This window comes from Anguilla anguilla, chromosome 7, assembly GCF_013347855.1.
Source record: "Anguilla anguilla isolate fAngAng1 chromosome 7, fAngAng1.pri, whole genome shotgun sequence".
Lineage (NCBI taxonomy): Eukaryota > Metazoa > Chordata > Actinopteri > Anguilliformes > Anguillidae > Anguilla > Anguilla anguilla.
Window position 1 is genome coordinate 39,970,408 of NC_049207.1, and position 13,674 is coordinate 39,984,081.

The window sequence follows — 13,674 nt, forward strand, 5'->3', positions numbered from 1 at the left end:
AGGGATCTAAACAATGCAACACAAAAAAGAGAAGTCTAAATGTATTACATTTCACAGCCTGTTCAGAAACAGAATTTTAGGTTCTCAGGATATTTTTAGCAGTCAATAATCATTCTGAATCTTACACCCTTCAGAGGCAAATACAAGTTCCACAGACAACAAGTATTCTATTTTCTGTCTGTTTTCTATGTCTATTTTCATTCATGTTCAGAATATTTTATTTCCTTTTACTGTTTTTTGTTTGTGAAATGGTTTATTGAAAATTCACAGGGGAGTGTAGGAATATTTGGAGTTTCTAGGCATCTGAAGTGTTTCACAGGGGAGTGCAGGAATATTTTGAGTTTCTAGGCATCTGAAGTGTTTCATATTTGGTCTGATTTTAAACCAATACTGCTACATAAGTATGAGTGAACTTTTTATTTGATTTAAATGATTTGTTTTTTACTTGTCTTGACAAGAATTGTCTCATGTCTCATCTGTGTAAAGTTTGCCTTTGAGGACATAAATATACAGATTCAAACTCCATGTAGGCAAAAGTGGTTGTTTTTACAAACATCCAGCTGTGTACATCAACACTATATGGTTTACATCAGTGATAAGCATAATATACACCAAATATGTTTTCACTCAATTAATCTTACATTAATTATAATGTAGGTATATAATGTAAGTATATTTACAGTACATTAATATTAGTCCTGAATTTGTTGCATCTAATTAATGCCAATTAAGTTTTAATGACAACGCAAAAAAACAAATTGAGCTGAATTAGAGTAAATGATTACGATGGTTACTCTAGGTTTTACGCCACCTTACATCTTATTCCAGTGCTTATGAACCTGTTGCCGTTGCCTTAAAAGGCCACGGGGTCACCGTCACATGAAGAGCTGGAGTGGCTGTGGAAGCCTGTCTTCCCCTGCCCTTGCGTGACTCGGGGTAAGGCTCACGGCACAGTGACAGGCCAGCGCTCAGACAGCGCAGGCAGAGGTCACGGTATTCCTCAGAGGAATCGGTCTGGCCTCATGCTTTTGAAGCACGATGTCTCTGGCAACGATCCCGAGTCATGCAAGGGACATCAATCAGTCCCTTTGGGCTAAAGTTCTGATTGCAATGAACTGCATTGCCCTTACATAGATCTACTGCAGTACAGCAAGATGGACTGCATTGTCCTTGCATAGATCTGCTGCACTACAACAAGATGGACTGCATTGTCCTTACATAGATCTACTGCACTACAACAAGATGGACTGCATTGTCCTTACATAGATCTACTGCACTACAACAAGATGGACTGCATTGCCCTAACACAGATCTACTGTGCTGTAGATGTATTGCACACGATGTATTGCACTATTCTCTTAGATATACTGCACTACCCTCAAATTAACTGCACTGTCCCTATAGATCAGTGGTCCTACAATGAGATAAACTGTGATGCCTATATCATCTTGGGACCCAGCAGAAAATAAGTATCTTAATTTGTTATGTCAAATAAGATGATATATATTGTTTGTGTTATTTTTATTGAATGTGGGTTTTTTTTTGTTGTTGTAAGTTTCAATAGAATAGAATATATGGTTCTTGAGATTAGGACCAGAGACTCATGTCCTCTCCAGGAGACAAAAATGAATTGACAGGTCTTAGGAGGATATAGAGCTGTTGCACTGCCCTCAAAGGCTGTTAATATTATATGAAAAGCCAGCAGCCATATCACCATGCACCCTGTCCCTACTGAGAATAGGGGGATGTGCGCTTGTATAAGTATATGAATAAAAAAAATAATTAATTCTGTATCAAGAAGACACAAAGTGAAATTAACAGGCAAGGTTTATTTGTTGGGTATTATGAACATATGGCCTATGAGTGTATACAATACAATATTTAAAAATATTCACATGGATAATAAATGGTACTGCTAACTGTTGTTCCATGATAACTGTGTTTGAGTTATTCAGTAATAACCTCCTTTTACCAAATTGGTAACAATTTAACTACACCGGTATAGCTGCAACTTAATGTAAAGTTATACCAAAAACACAAGCGTCTGGTATGGGAGTTGGTGAGTCTTCACTATTGACCAAAATAGTCCTGCATGGACAGGGAAACTAGGTCTCATCTCTTAAATGGAACATTGAGCTGAGGAGATGACTGAGTGACCCCACTTATTGGAAAATAAGGGATCACTGGTTTCCTGGAGACACTGTCACCTGGTTCACTAAACCTTTCAGTCTAATCATTCTCCAATTAAAATTGGCTCAACAGATGTGGTACCATTGTGGCACATAATGATATTATTTTATATCTTTATTGTAAGCACCATGACAGGTAGACTGAATCAACACTCCCTCACTGTGGGTAATTCTAACCATCATTGGGAACATTGTCATGAGCAACCCACACATTCTCCATGTACCAGATGTGTTTATCCAATTCTCTATGCGGAAGGTCAAAACTGTGCTCAGTCTTAATGGGTGAAACCAGTTGTACTGATGTTCCGTACTTTAATAAGCGCTGGGACTATGTATCTTTAAACTAATTCAGGCACAATATTCACCTTTTTGCCAGTTCATTTTGAATGAATTAATGAATTTAATTGTCTGAGCAGCACAAAGGGCAAGTGCATTTTTTATTTGTTGTGGGGGAGCAAGGATGTAACACTAGGAAAATGCGATCAACAGTGTTTTTAAACAGCGCAGAACATTTAAAAGTAAATTACACCTTCGCGAATGTTGTTATATTTTCCATTTAATCATAGCCTGGAATTCACATAAAAATGCATTAATTCATTAATGAATTCATTCATTCATTCAGCTGGGCATTGCCATACCAAGAGCTGCTTTGGCACCTTGAACCATCCAGATTGAGACAAAAAAAAAAGGGTAAGACTCAAACTGCGGCACTGGATACCGTCTCAATACACACGTGCTAAACAGGTGGTGCTTTTGTTTATGGATTTGCTAGCATTAAAAAAAAACCCTCATGCGCACCAGTAGTACGCAGCATCCATTTGAACTGTGTACATTGATTTAAAATGCTTTTTGTCGTACCCAAACTCGTCGGAAACTACTGCAGCTAACATGAATAATAAGTTAATAAGTTAAATAGATTGCTGCAGTTGCCAAGCCTGTTCTTTTAACACAGGGCATTACACCGTCATTGAGATAGCAAACACTGCCAGTCTCAATAAAAACGACTCTCACACACGAGCACAATGCAAACCTGATCTGAAATCAGTAAATGTCCTTGCCGACACAGAAATACAGTATTTTATTTTACAAGACATATCATTATGGGGTTGACCAGGAAACTCTAAGCCATCATATACGGTGTGTACCATATCCTTTAAATCCTCATTACATTGCAGTTTCATTATAATTATTATCAGCATTTGTCATTAAATAACACAAAATATACTGTTGCTGCCATCGTGTCCATAAGCTGCAATATTTATCAAATAATGTATGTTATTTTTTTAAACGCAACCAGCACAAACTTACCAGACGCCGAGACACGCTACTGCCATCCAAATAAGCATCACCCTCCCTCCGACATGATGCAGCTTGGACCCAGACGTGCAACTTCCGTCCATGTTCAATCTAATTGCTGGCAATGTGTGGAAATAAAAACACAAAGATTGCATGTAATACAATTCCTTTTCTACTTGCTAACAGTTTCAGCGTTATTCTGCGCGAATCACGGGCGGTCTGTGAAGAATTTGAGATTGATGGAGCAATCTACCAATCCGTGCACTTGAGCATTGCATATATTATTCTTTACAGTATCATGCTCCAATATTATGAGGAAGCGCGTCGGTGACGGGACAATTTTGCTACTCCATAGGTTCCTGTTGCCTGCAGACGCGTCGGGGCATAACACATCGTGCTGTCCATAAAATTCGGAGAGATAAACAAAACAATGCATCATGAGGACCAGAGACAGACATCTATTATAGTGCTGATAATGATATATATATATATATATATATATATATATATATATATATATATATATATATATATATATGAGACGAAGGTTGAAATAGCTCAGTGATACACTTGGGACGAGGGATCTAAAAATATAATGCGTCAAGGGTCATTCAGACGTCTGTTTTTCCCTCCCGAATAAAATCGGAAAAAGCAGAACAATAATAAGAGGTAATTGTTATTCAGAGGCACACAAAACTGAGCTCAGGAGGAAATAAACTGAATACTTGAATGGGATGTTACCATGGAGATCGCCATTTGCATTCCAAACTGGTATAGTCGGCTAGCGGAATTTTCGAGAGAGGACTCTCACAAACAGGGACTTCGGCACTTGCCATTTACTGAATCAACTTGTGTAGATTAACATTTTATATAAATATTAAATGAAAATTCTATTTTTTAATTAATTAATTAATTTTTAAATCAGTTTCTCCCTTACTTTACATTATTACATTACATTACAGGCATTTGGCAGACGCTCTTATCCAGAGCGACGTACAACAAAGTGTATAACCATAACCAGGAACAAGTATGACGAAACCCCTAGAGAGAAGATCATAAGTCTAATTTAAGAAGACTTGCATTGTCACAATTGTTAATACATGCAATTCAAAGATCTCTCTGGGTTAACTGGCTCGACTATAAAGCTTTTAAGTTCTGGTAAAAATGCTCAGGCGTATTATCATATTTCTCAATAATAATAATAATAATAATAATAATAATACTAATAATACTAATACTAATAATAATAATAATAATAATAATAATAATAATATCCAAACATGGCAGACAAACCACGCTTTTTTTGGCGGCCTGTCCAGGGTATATTCCTTCTTCTCACCCACTGCACGCTGGGATAGGCTCCATCATCACCCCCCCCCCCCCCCCTTGCCCAGGATAAGTGGGTATAGATAATGGATGGATGGATGGATTCGTTTTTGAAAATGCAATTGTATATGCATTTCATAAAGGGGAGCATTGGTGGGTCAGTGGTACAGCGCTCGCCTGTCACGTTGGAGGCCCGGGTTCGTTACCCGAGCAATGCTCCAACCAGGCCACTGAGTATGCGTGAGTCAGTTTGCAGTGCCCAAGCCTGGATGAATGGGAGGGTTGCGTGAGGAAGGGCATCCGGTGTAAAACATATGCCAAATCAAATATGCGGTTCGGATGATCCGCTGTAGCAACCCTCTAACAGGAACAGCTGAAGAGAGAGAGAGAGAGAGAGAGAGAGAGAGAGAGAGGGAGAGAGAATATGCATTTCATAAAGGGTTGTGAGTCTTTGATATCACAGTGATTTAATTTGAATCATGATTCATTGCTGGTGATTAAAAATATGACTCACTTACCCCAAAGGGATTCATTAGAGATGAATCATGGACATAACATAATCATGGAAAATGTGCTCTTAACTGAAAATAATAAATGTGAACATGGACAAAGACACACACTTGTCTATAAAGAAACCACAATTTGGCATGGTCCAGACTGGAATCTGATATTTTACTGGCCCAGTTTAAACAAATAATTTAAAGAGCTGGCAGAATCCCCCTAACTGCACAGGAAAAACCATAAGCACCGTGGACAGCGATAATCCCATTCATACAGGCTTCAGCCCCAAGGGAAAGAATCCCCTGCAGCTCAAGTCCCCTCTCTTTTCACCTGTCCTGCTTGATGAATCAGCTCAGCTGCTCTGCTGTGGTCCAGAATAAGAAGCAAACAGCATAAAGCTGGCGCATGAAGCCTCTGTGTGCCATTTTAATGCACTGCTTTCCTCTCATGAGACTGAGTTCAGGCCTGTACACCCCCTTGCCCAAAATAGTCTCCAGATTGGCTCCCCAGTTCCTATCCTCCGTCTTTCACAGGCCCTATCCTCACTGGTCACTTTATTAGGTCCACCAATAGGGTACTGGCTAAGACCCCCTTTTGCCTCCAGAACAGCCTGAATTATTTGTGCCAAGGATTCAACAGGGTGCTGGAAAGATTCCTTTGGTTTATTGGTCCCTGCTGACTCAATGCCATCATGCAGTTCTTACAGATTTTTATGCCACACATTTGTTTGCTATTGTTTGAGCTCGTGTTTCACCTCTGACTCGTCTCCTTTGACTCCGATGCTTGCCTTAGCCCTTCTTTGTTCGCTTTGTGATTTTGTGTGTTTGACCCTTCACTTGTATCCAGTTCTGATTCTTGCCTAGCCTCTCTGCTCTGTTTGCTGATTGGATCTCATGTTTGACCATTTGTTCTTTCTCAACCCCAACTCTCGTTTTTCCCTCTGCTCGCCATGTAGTGACTCTGGTTAGTTAGTGTGTTCCCAGCTGAACTATCAATTCTTCCATCAGGACACGATTTTGTTATTTCACTTTGTTATTTTTCCTTTATTATTTTTGAAGGCACTTTTAGGGAGAGTTTTAACAGTCCATTGGGAGCACGCTATTCAGACTTTTGATTTCAGACTACTGATTAATAGCCCAAAGCTCAGTGTTCAAAGTCACTCCATGCCCAAAGCCCATTTTAAGTTAGATTTGGATTGGCAGATAGGGACTGAAGTTACTGGTTGGTTTGCAGTGCATTTCCCTTACCAATTACCCACACATTTCCCTTATCATACATCCTGTTACGGTCTGACCCCAGACCAGGTCGTAACATTCTCTGTAAACTCAAGAGACTGTAGTACATGGAAATCCCAGGGGGCAGATGTTTCTGAGATTCTGAAACTATCACATTTGGCACCAATAATCATATCGTGGTCGATGTTGCTTAGATCATACATCTTGCGCATTCTAATATACGGTTGAACAAAAATAACTTTATGCAATATATAAAGCATGCTTTATACATTACAGCCACATGATTCACAACATCCAGGTATAAGAAATCTGTCAATACTTATTCTTGTTTGCACTCGTTTGATTGCCTTTGTTATTGGCATTTGTCAACATGAGGACCAGAGTTGTGCCAATGAAAGTAAAGGAAGCCACTGTGAGGTGGATAAATAAATAAATAAATAAATAAAAACAGACAAAGACATTGGCCAAATCTTAGGCTTAGGCTCAAACTCAAACTGTTTCGAGCATCATGAAGAAGAAAGCAAGCACTGGTGAGCTCAGTTATTACAAAGGGCCTGGTAGACCAATGAAGTTTGAAGAATTCCCACCATAATGAAGAAAACACCCATCATTCACATCTGAAACGCTCTTCAGGAGGCAGGCATGGATGTGTCAGTGACTACTGTCTGCAGAAGAATTCACAAATCAGTAGCAGGGTTCACGCATGAATGCAGCTGCGGTTGAGGACAGTTGGCCATTACAAATTATGGTAGGAATTGCTTTTTGGGTGCATCTTGGGTGCTGTTTAAATGCCCCAAATTGTATGAATTAGAATACTTTGTTATGGTAGCTCTTGATTTGTAGGTATATGAACTTTGAAGTTAAAAACCTTCAAATCAAATCAGCCGTAATTGGGAGTTCATTGGAACACAGGCCTACTTTTTTCTACAACAGTTTTCTGAATGGTACTTATCATTAAAATATTATTTGTGTCATTTGATATTATTGTACAGCATTTAAACTTTTTATATCATTAGGAAATTATGACTCATATTCATTTTAACGGCATGTTACCCTTAGAATGAGGTTGATGTACTGTAGCATTACCACATATGCTACTTCTAGTTTCATATACATTTGGCTCATTGGTTAATTAGCTGTTTCCAAAGAATGTACACTGAGGAAAATAATATTATGATGTTGAATTTTGAATCTATTGTTTTTTTTTCACATTTCCAAATGGCTCAAGTGTCTGTTTGAAAAAATGATTCTGCATGTTTGCCCTTTAAACCACGTAGCCTCTCCTGGGAGTACACAGCATGTTAATGGTGGTTGTACTGTATTTCCATACCAATATTGGGGCCAATGACTCATGAGGTGGCAACCAGGGCAAGGTTTGAGGATGACACAGAGGTGTGATGCATCACAATCAGAGCCGATGGAAACCAAAGAATACCCAAGAATACTGATCATTAAAATAAATGATCTTTAAGGCTTTTTGCTTTACATTGGATTGTCCATGTAAACACAATCTTATACGGTATGTTACTGTCGTGTTGTGCAATCGCGTACTTTCCTGTCACGGTTTCTGTGCAGGGTAGATCATTTTTCTGTGCCTGCACCGGCTCAGTGGTTAGCATTCCGATTAGCCACTCGGCTAATCGTTATTTTGGTGTGTGGGGACGATTAGTTCGAGCTTGCAGATTAGCCACTCGGCTAATCGTTATTTTTGGTTCCTGTGGGAGGATTGTTCCTGCTTGAACATTCCGTGCATTCCTGCAGGGTTACCTTTGATCTGTTTCACCTGTGGGTTGCTCACATCTTCCGCTGATTACCAGCCACACCTGTGGCTAGGTATTTAAAGCGTCAGTAGGCAGTGGAACGGTGCTTGAGTGTAACATGTTTTGCTCTAGCCAGTTCCCTGTCATATTTCTGAGCAAGGTGTAAGGATTTTAAGAACAAAGAAATTTAAAAGAATTCTGACTTCAGTTTGTTTGTTTTTTTGGGAAAAAGGTATTAGGACGGTATATGTCCAGATTCTGAGGCTGGTGGTTTTAAGGGGTTATTGTGTCACCGTTGGGGCACAAACCTTTCTGCCTCTTACTAACCAGTTTCCCCCCTGGTTTTAGTTGGCCTCAGAACGTCTTCTGTTTGTTTTTGAAAAGACATTTTCTTTTTCTCTGCTTCGGGTCGAAGTTGTTTTTTCTTCTTTTCTTTTCCCTGTTCCTTTATTTTCTTTATATACTCCTTCTTCCTCAGTTACCCGTTTAGGGGTTTATTCATTTTTTGGGATACGTCCCTTAGGAGTATAGCACCCCCTTCTTATTTCGTCTCTCACGAGACTCAGTGGTTACTGGAGTTACTTTGGTAACTTATAGATCCCCTTTTTGGTCGCGTCTGGTCTTCACACTTCCCCTCCCTCACACTTTCCACATGCAGTTTGAAACTACTGTAACCCCTCCACAATAAACTTATGCACACGCAGAACTGATTTAATCTTTTCTCAATGTGTCATATCTGTATTTTAAAAAATCTAAAACGAAAAATTCAGAAAATGAATTGCAAAAATGAATCTGGAATGCAAGACAGCCAAGAAATTGTTTCTCCATTTTATGATCTAATTAATTATTAATTAATCTGGCTGTCAATTTCTTCCCAATTTCAAACAGTATCATTGTTCCTTTCAACTCAGATTCTTCAAATTCCTGGTTTGACAACACACCATATATAATCTCGAACATTCTTTTTTCTGGACTATACTTTATTTGGGCCCTGTTATTGACAATTCATTACAGGTATGGAAGCAGAGTAATTAGACACTTCAATTTTTCTTGTGAAATTCAAGAACATTCCACAACAAAAAACATACATAAATATGGAACAACAATCAGTTTCTATCTGGCTATGCGCCTTTCAATTTTCCCAGTGGCCTCAGAGACCTACATATTTTGTATTACATTTTTAATGAGGGTTTGCATTCTTTTAACCATATTCAATTTTTGTTGATCTGTTCCTCATGGTTTCCCTAGCATCAATTCAAATTGCTCTACAAACACACACAGCCCCATAAGGCTCTAAATATAATTCCTCATCCTGTTTTTATTAAGCTTCTCCTGACGACTAGTAATTCATATTTTGGTCTTTATGGAAAACAAACATCAATTCTCTATCTGCTACTTTGATGTGGGTGAGAAAAGGTCTGGGTCCTGAATTTGCAGTGGCAGATTATTTATGAAATTCTTTTTTTTCATCTTAGAATTCAGCCCACCAACATATATTGGAAATTTATTCATAAAGCATATATTACCCTACTTTGTTGATTCAGATGAAGCTCACTGATGACAAATCTTGCAAGATCTGTCTCCTTAGTGCTGCAGGGACTTGTTTGCATATGTTTTGGGATTGGCCAACAATCCGGGATTTATGTAAATATGTCAGCTCATTGCTTATTGATCTATTAATAATTGTGAAAATACCTCTTTGGCCTGCTCTACTGCTTCTAGGAGATGACTCAATACTACACTTAGTAGACAACAATGGCAGCCGTGATGCAGCTTTTAATGGAAGTTAAAAAAAAAAAATCCTTGGGGGGATGAGTCTGGAATTAATTTAAAAACAACATGGCTCAATAAATTTTTGAATATGTTCATTCTGGTGTGATCCACAGCAAAGACACATGGGGCCAGATCAGCAACTATAATTACCTGGTCTAGGGCCACTGACTCTGTGGAAAAAATCTGAAAAGTCATGAATTTTTTTTGTTTATTTAAAGTTAAACATATAGGAATTTATTAGACTTTCTCTTTCTTTGATATATTGCCCTCGTTTTAAAAATTTAAAGATTGTACCCATGTACTGTACAGCTTTTCTCTTAGATTTTCTCTCTTTTGGTTTTTCATGTTTTACGTCATGGCCTCATTATAATTGCTATGCGTGTTTTACATACAGCTGTCATACATTGATTGCTTTCCATTCTGTTGCATTTTTCTTATGCTTGCTATTCTCTTTTTTGTAAAAATATTTGTATTGAGGGATCAGTCACCAATACAATTGTGTCTTGCAATCAGCCATTCTCTTAGTAAAAAGACTCCCGATGTTGTTGTTTTTGTTGCACTGTGTTTGTGTTGTGTTTTGATTTTGTAAGCTATTTACAAAATGGTTTACTGCAAACACAACTCCTTGATGACTGTGTAGAATGGTTACTCTCTATCTCTGTATCTATACCTAATCTCTAGTCTTGGTATAAGCAGAATTGATTTTGTTTTAGTATTTTGCTCATTACAGCTTCACACAGGACTTAAACCAGAAATATTCTGGTTACAAGGCCGTTTCCCAGCCATTGCTATTACATTACACTGTCAATCCATGAACATAATAAGAGACATGACTGGATCTGACCTGGAAGCAGGTTTAAGGCCCGAGCTGACCGAAAACAACAAATTGGTAATAAAAAATAAATGGACAAAGGCAGCAGAAGGAATTGAGTTTAGAGTAGCTTCCTGTGGAATGGGGAGAGGAGGAGGGATAAGTGTTATAGACTAACTTCTAAAACGAGGCAAAGGAGGGAATGGCAGGGTCACGCAGATCACAGAAAGCAATCATGTGCTCTGAAGTGGGTATGTTGCACTGCACCCCCCCCCCCCCCCCCCCCCCACACACATTCCTTGTTTCTCTCCTCTCACTCTCACATATAAGAAAAAAGAAAAGTGAGCAGATAGCCACACCCCCTGATGACATCAAAGCAGTTTGTTATTGTTAGTTAATTCACCTGCTCCCTTTCTTCATTAATTACTTCTGCAGTATGATCCCATTGTAGACCAAGGTGACAGAATGTTTTCCTGGGATAGCCTGGTGGAAATCAGCATCCCTCTGAATTTCAGTTATTGTGATAGGAGTCAACACCCACATCTCTGCAGCAAATCTACTGGTGTAATGCATGGGTGCTTTAAAATAAATACATAATTACACACAAACACAAATATAGCCCCCCCAACCATTCACCAAGATACATTTTTTGGCTATGTATATAAAGTGCCATTATTTCTACATGGCAAAAGCATATAAAAATACACTTAAATAAAAGCTGAGAATATGCATTTTAACGACATGTGAATTGTTTGATTATAAATCTAAAATTGTGGAGTACAGAGCCAAATCATTTTTTTAAAAAATGTCTTTGTCCCAAACATTGTGGAGCTCACAGGAGATGTACTGTAATTAATCCGCAATCCTCAGGTGTTTTTAAAACCGGTGACCATGGTAACTGGTACATTTGTTGTCAGATTGAAACAGGATGTTAACTGCATGTTTTGGAATTAAATGTCATTTTAAAAATGGCAAATCCTAAAAAAAATAAAACCTCTCTACATATTAATTAGATTGCTGGGGAAAGGGTTTGGCAAGTTTTGAAGCAAGGAAATATTTTAGATGATAATAAGACTAATGTATGTGTTATATATATATATATATATATATTTTTTTTTTTCCCCCAATATGTGGCTCCAAGCAGAATGCACTTTCATTAGTTTCTCCCCTGTTACATTATACAGCATGTGAGCCCAGCCCCAGCCGGCTCATCTCACACTTCGATCCCCGATGCGGGCGCCCGAGGGCTCGAAGCCCGAGTGGGCCTTGCACACGACGCTCGTGACGATGCGTTTCACGCCAGGGCGTCTGCGGTGCCAGCGGCGGGCTGAGTCACAGCCCCGGTCACCGCAGCTGATGACACACGGCGGCCGCTGACGCGCCCTTCCCTTTTCGCTCGGAACGTTCCGCCCGTGTCCGCATTTTCACGTCCCTTACGTCCCCCTGGAATTGCGTTGAAAGCGCGCAAAGCTGTGGTGTGCGTGACTGCGCTGACATGCACTGTTAGTCGTACTGAAAGAGAAGAACGAGCCGTGATACTTTTCTTCCCAAGAGATTCCGTCTCTGGAAGTAAATTTTGAATTGCCTGTGTGCACTTAACAGTTAGGCTGCTATGGCAAAGAAGAGTCCACTCATCCACTTGTCCAAAAACCAATGCCACCCCCATACTCTGTTTATACATATTATTCTTATATTCCAGAAGTCCAAAGAGGAGCAAACAGAGCTGAAAGAAAACAATTACCAGCATGAGACCTGGCAGAAAAAAGGATTTTATTTCTTTGACATAATACAAGTGCTTTGGATGCTGGGGGTCAGGAGAATATTATGCTATGATTTTTGTATGCTTATGAGCTAAATAAACCACTTTCTGAAATTGCCTTTAAGACGGAGGGGTTTCCAAAAGCACAAGTTAAGTTCCAAATGAATTTTGAATGTGTACACCTAGAAATTTAAATGAATAATTAAAAACCCGTTGGGCTTAATGGAAATCAACAAAGTAATCAATTTTTATTTATTTCATGTATTTGTCTCCAACAAAATACATTATTATTTACCTTTTCATGGTAATACATACTTGGAGCTCAGTGAGTCATTCTTTAATCTACTTTGACAAGCATACCACTTGTTTTTAATCATTCAGTATGGGCTTGATCCTGCAGGAGCTTAAATGTTTTTTTAAGCACTCACAGCTATTGCACACATCCACGCTTAACATGCACGATCCACTGAACTCCAGCAAAGGTGGTCCATGCTCAGTTGCCCTGAATATAATTAAGCTAAATTTACACATTCTGACCCAGGCGACATGGCGGTGCTGTGGGTAATGTTATCGCCTCTCTGCAAGAAGGTAATGAGTCTGAATCCCAGCCGTGGGTCTTTCTTCTCTCCCAGAGTTCTCGTGGGTTTCCTCCACGTACTCCGGTTTCCTCCCACAGTTAATTGAAGAGTCTAAATTGTTCTTGGGGTTTGTGTGTGTGTGTGTGTGTATATACATTTAATTAAAATACAACGACCACCATTGAATGAAATTAAACTTAGGTGAGTGGTTAATCCACAGCATTAAGCATTGGGAGGTTGAGGTCCAATCCTTGGCTTATATCTGTTGCAAAAGCATGTTGCCAGAAAATGTGAGAAGGCAAACTAAGAGTGAAATACACATGGATGACAATGAATAATTTTCAGTTTGGCAGTGAAGTGCTTTTGTCACTGAACAGCGAATGTGCTTGTAGCCCAGCGCGTCTTAAAATCTACAGCTTGCTTCAAACCCAAACCAAACCAGTGAG

General features: G+C 39.1%; 1 protein-coding gene across 5 annotated transcripts in view; it reads right to left on the bottom strand.

Moving 5' to 3' along the window:
- LOC118232054 (gamma-aminobutyric acid receptor subunit gamma-1-like) overlaps nt 1–3,973 on the bottom strand; it is a 46,031-nt gene extending 42,058 nt beyond the window's left edge. For all 5 annotated transcript variants that reach the window (XR_004766207.1, XM_035426599.1, XM_035426600.1 and 2 more), the window contains exon 1: nt 3,498–3,973. Coding sequence is in view for 2 of the 5 variants with exons in the window: in XM_035426599.1 (XP_035282490.1) it covers nt 3,498–3,640 (143 nt within the window). In the remaining 3 variants the exon portion in view is untranslated. The remainder of the gene's footprint in view (nt 1–3,497) is intronic.
- Nucleotides 3,974–13,674: the final 9,701 nt, after the last annotated feature.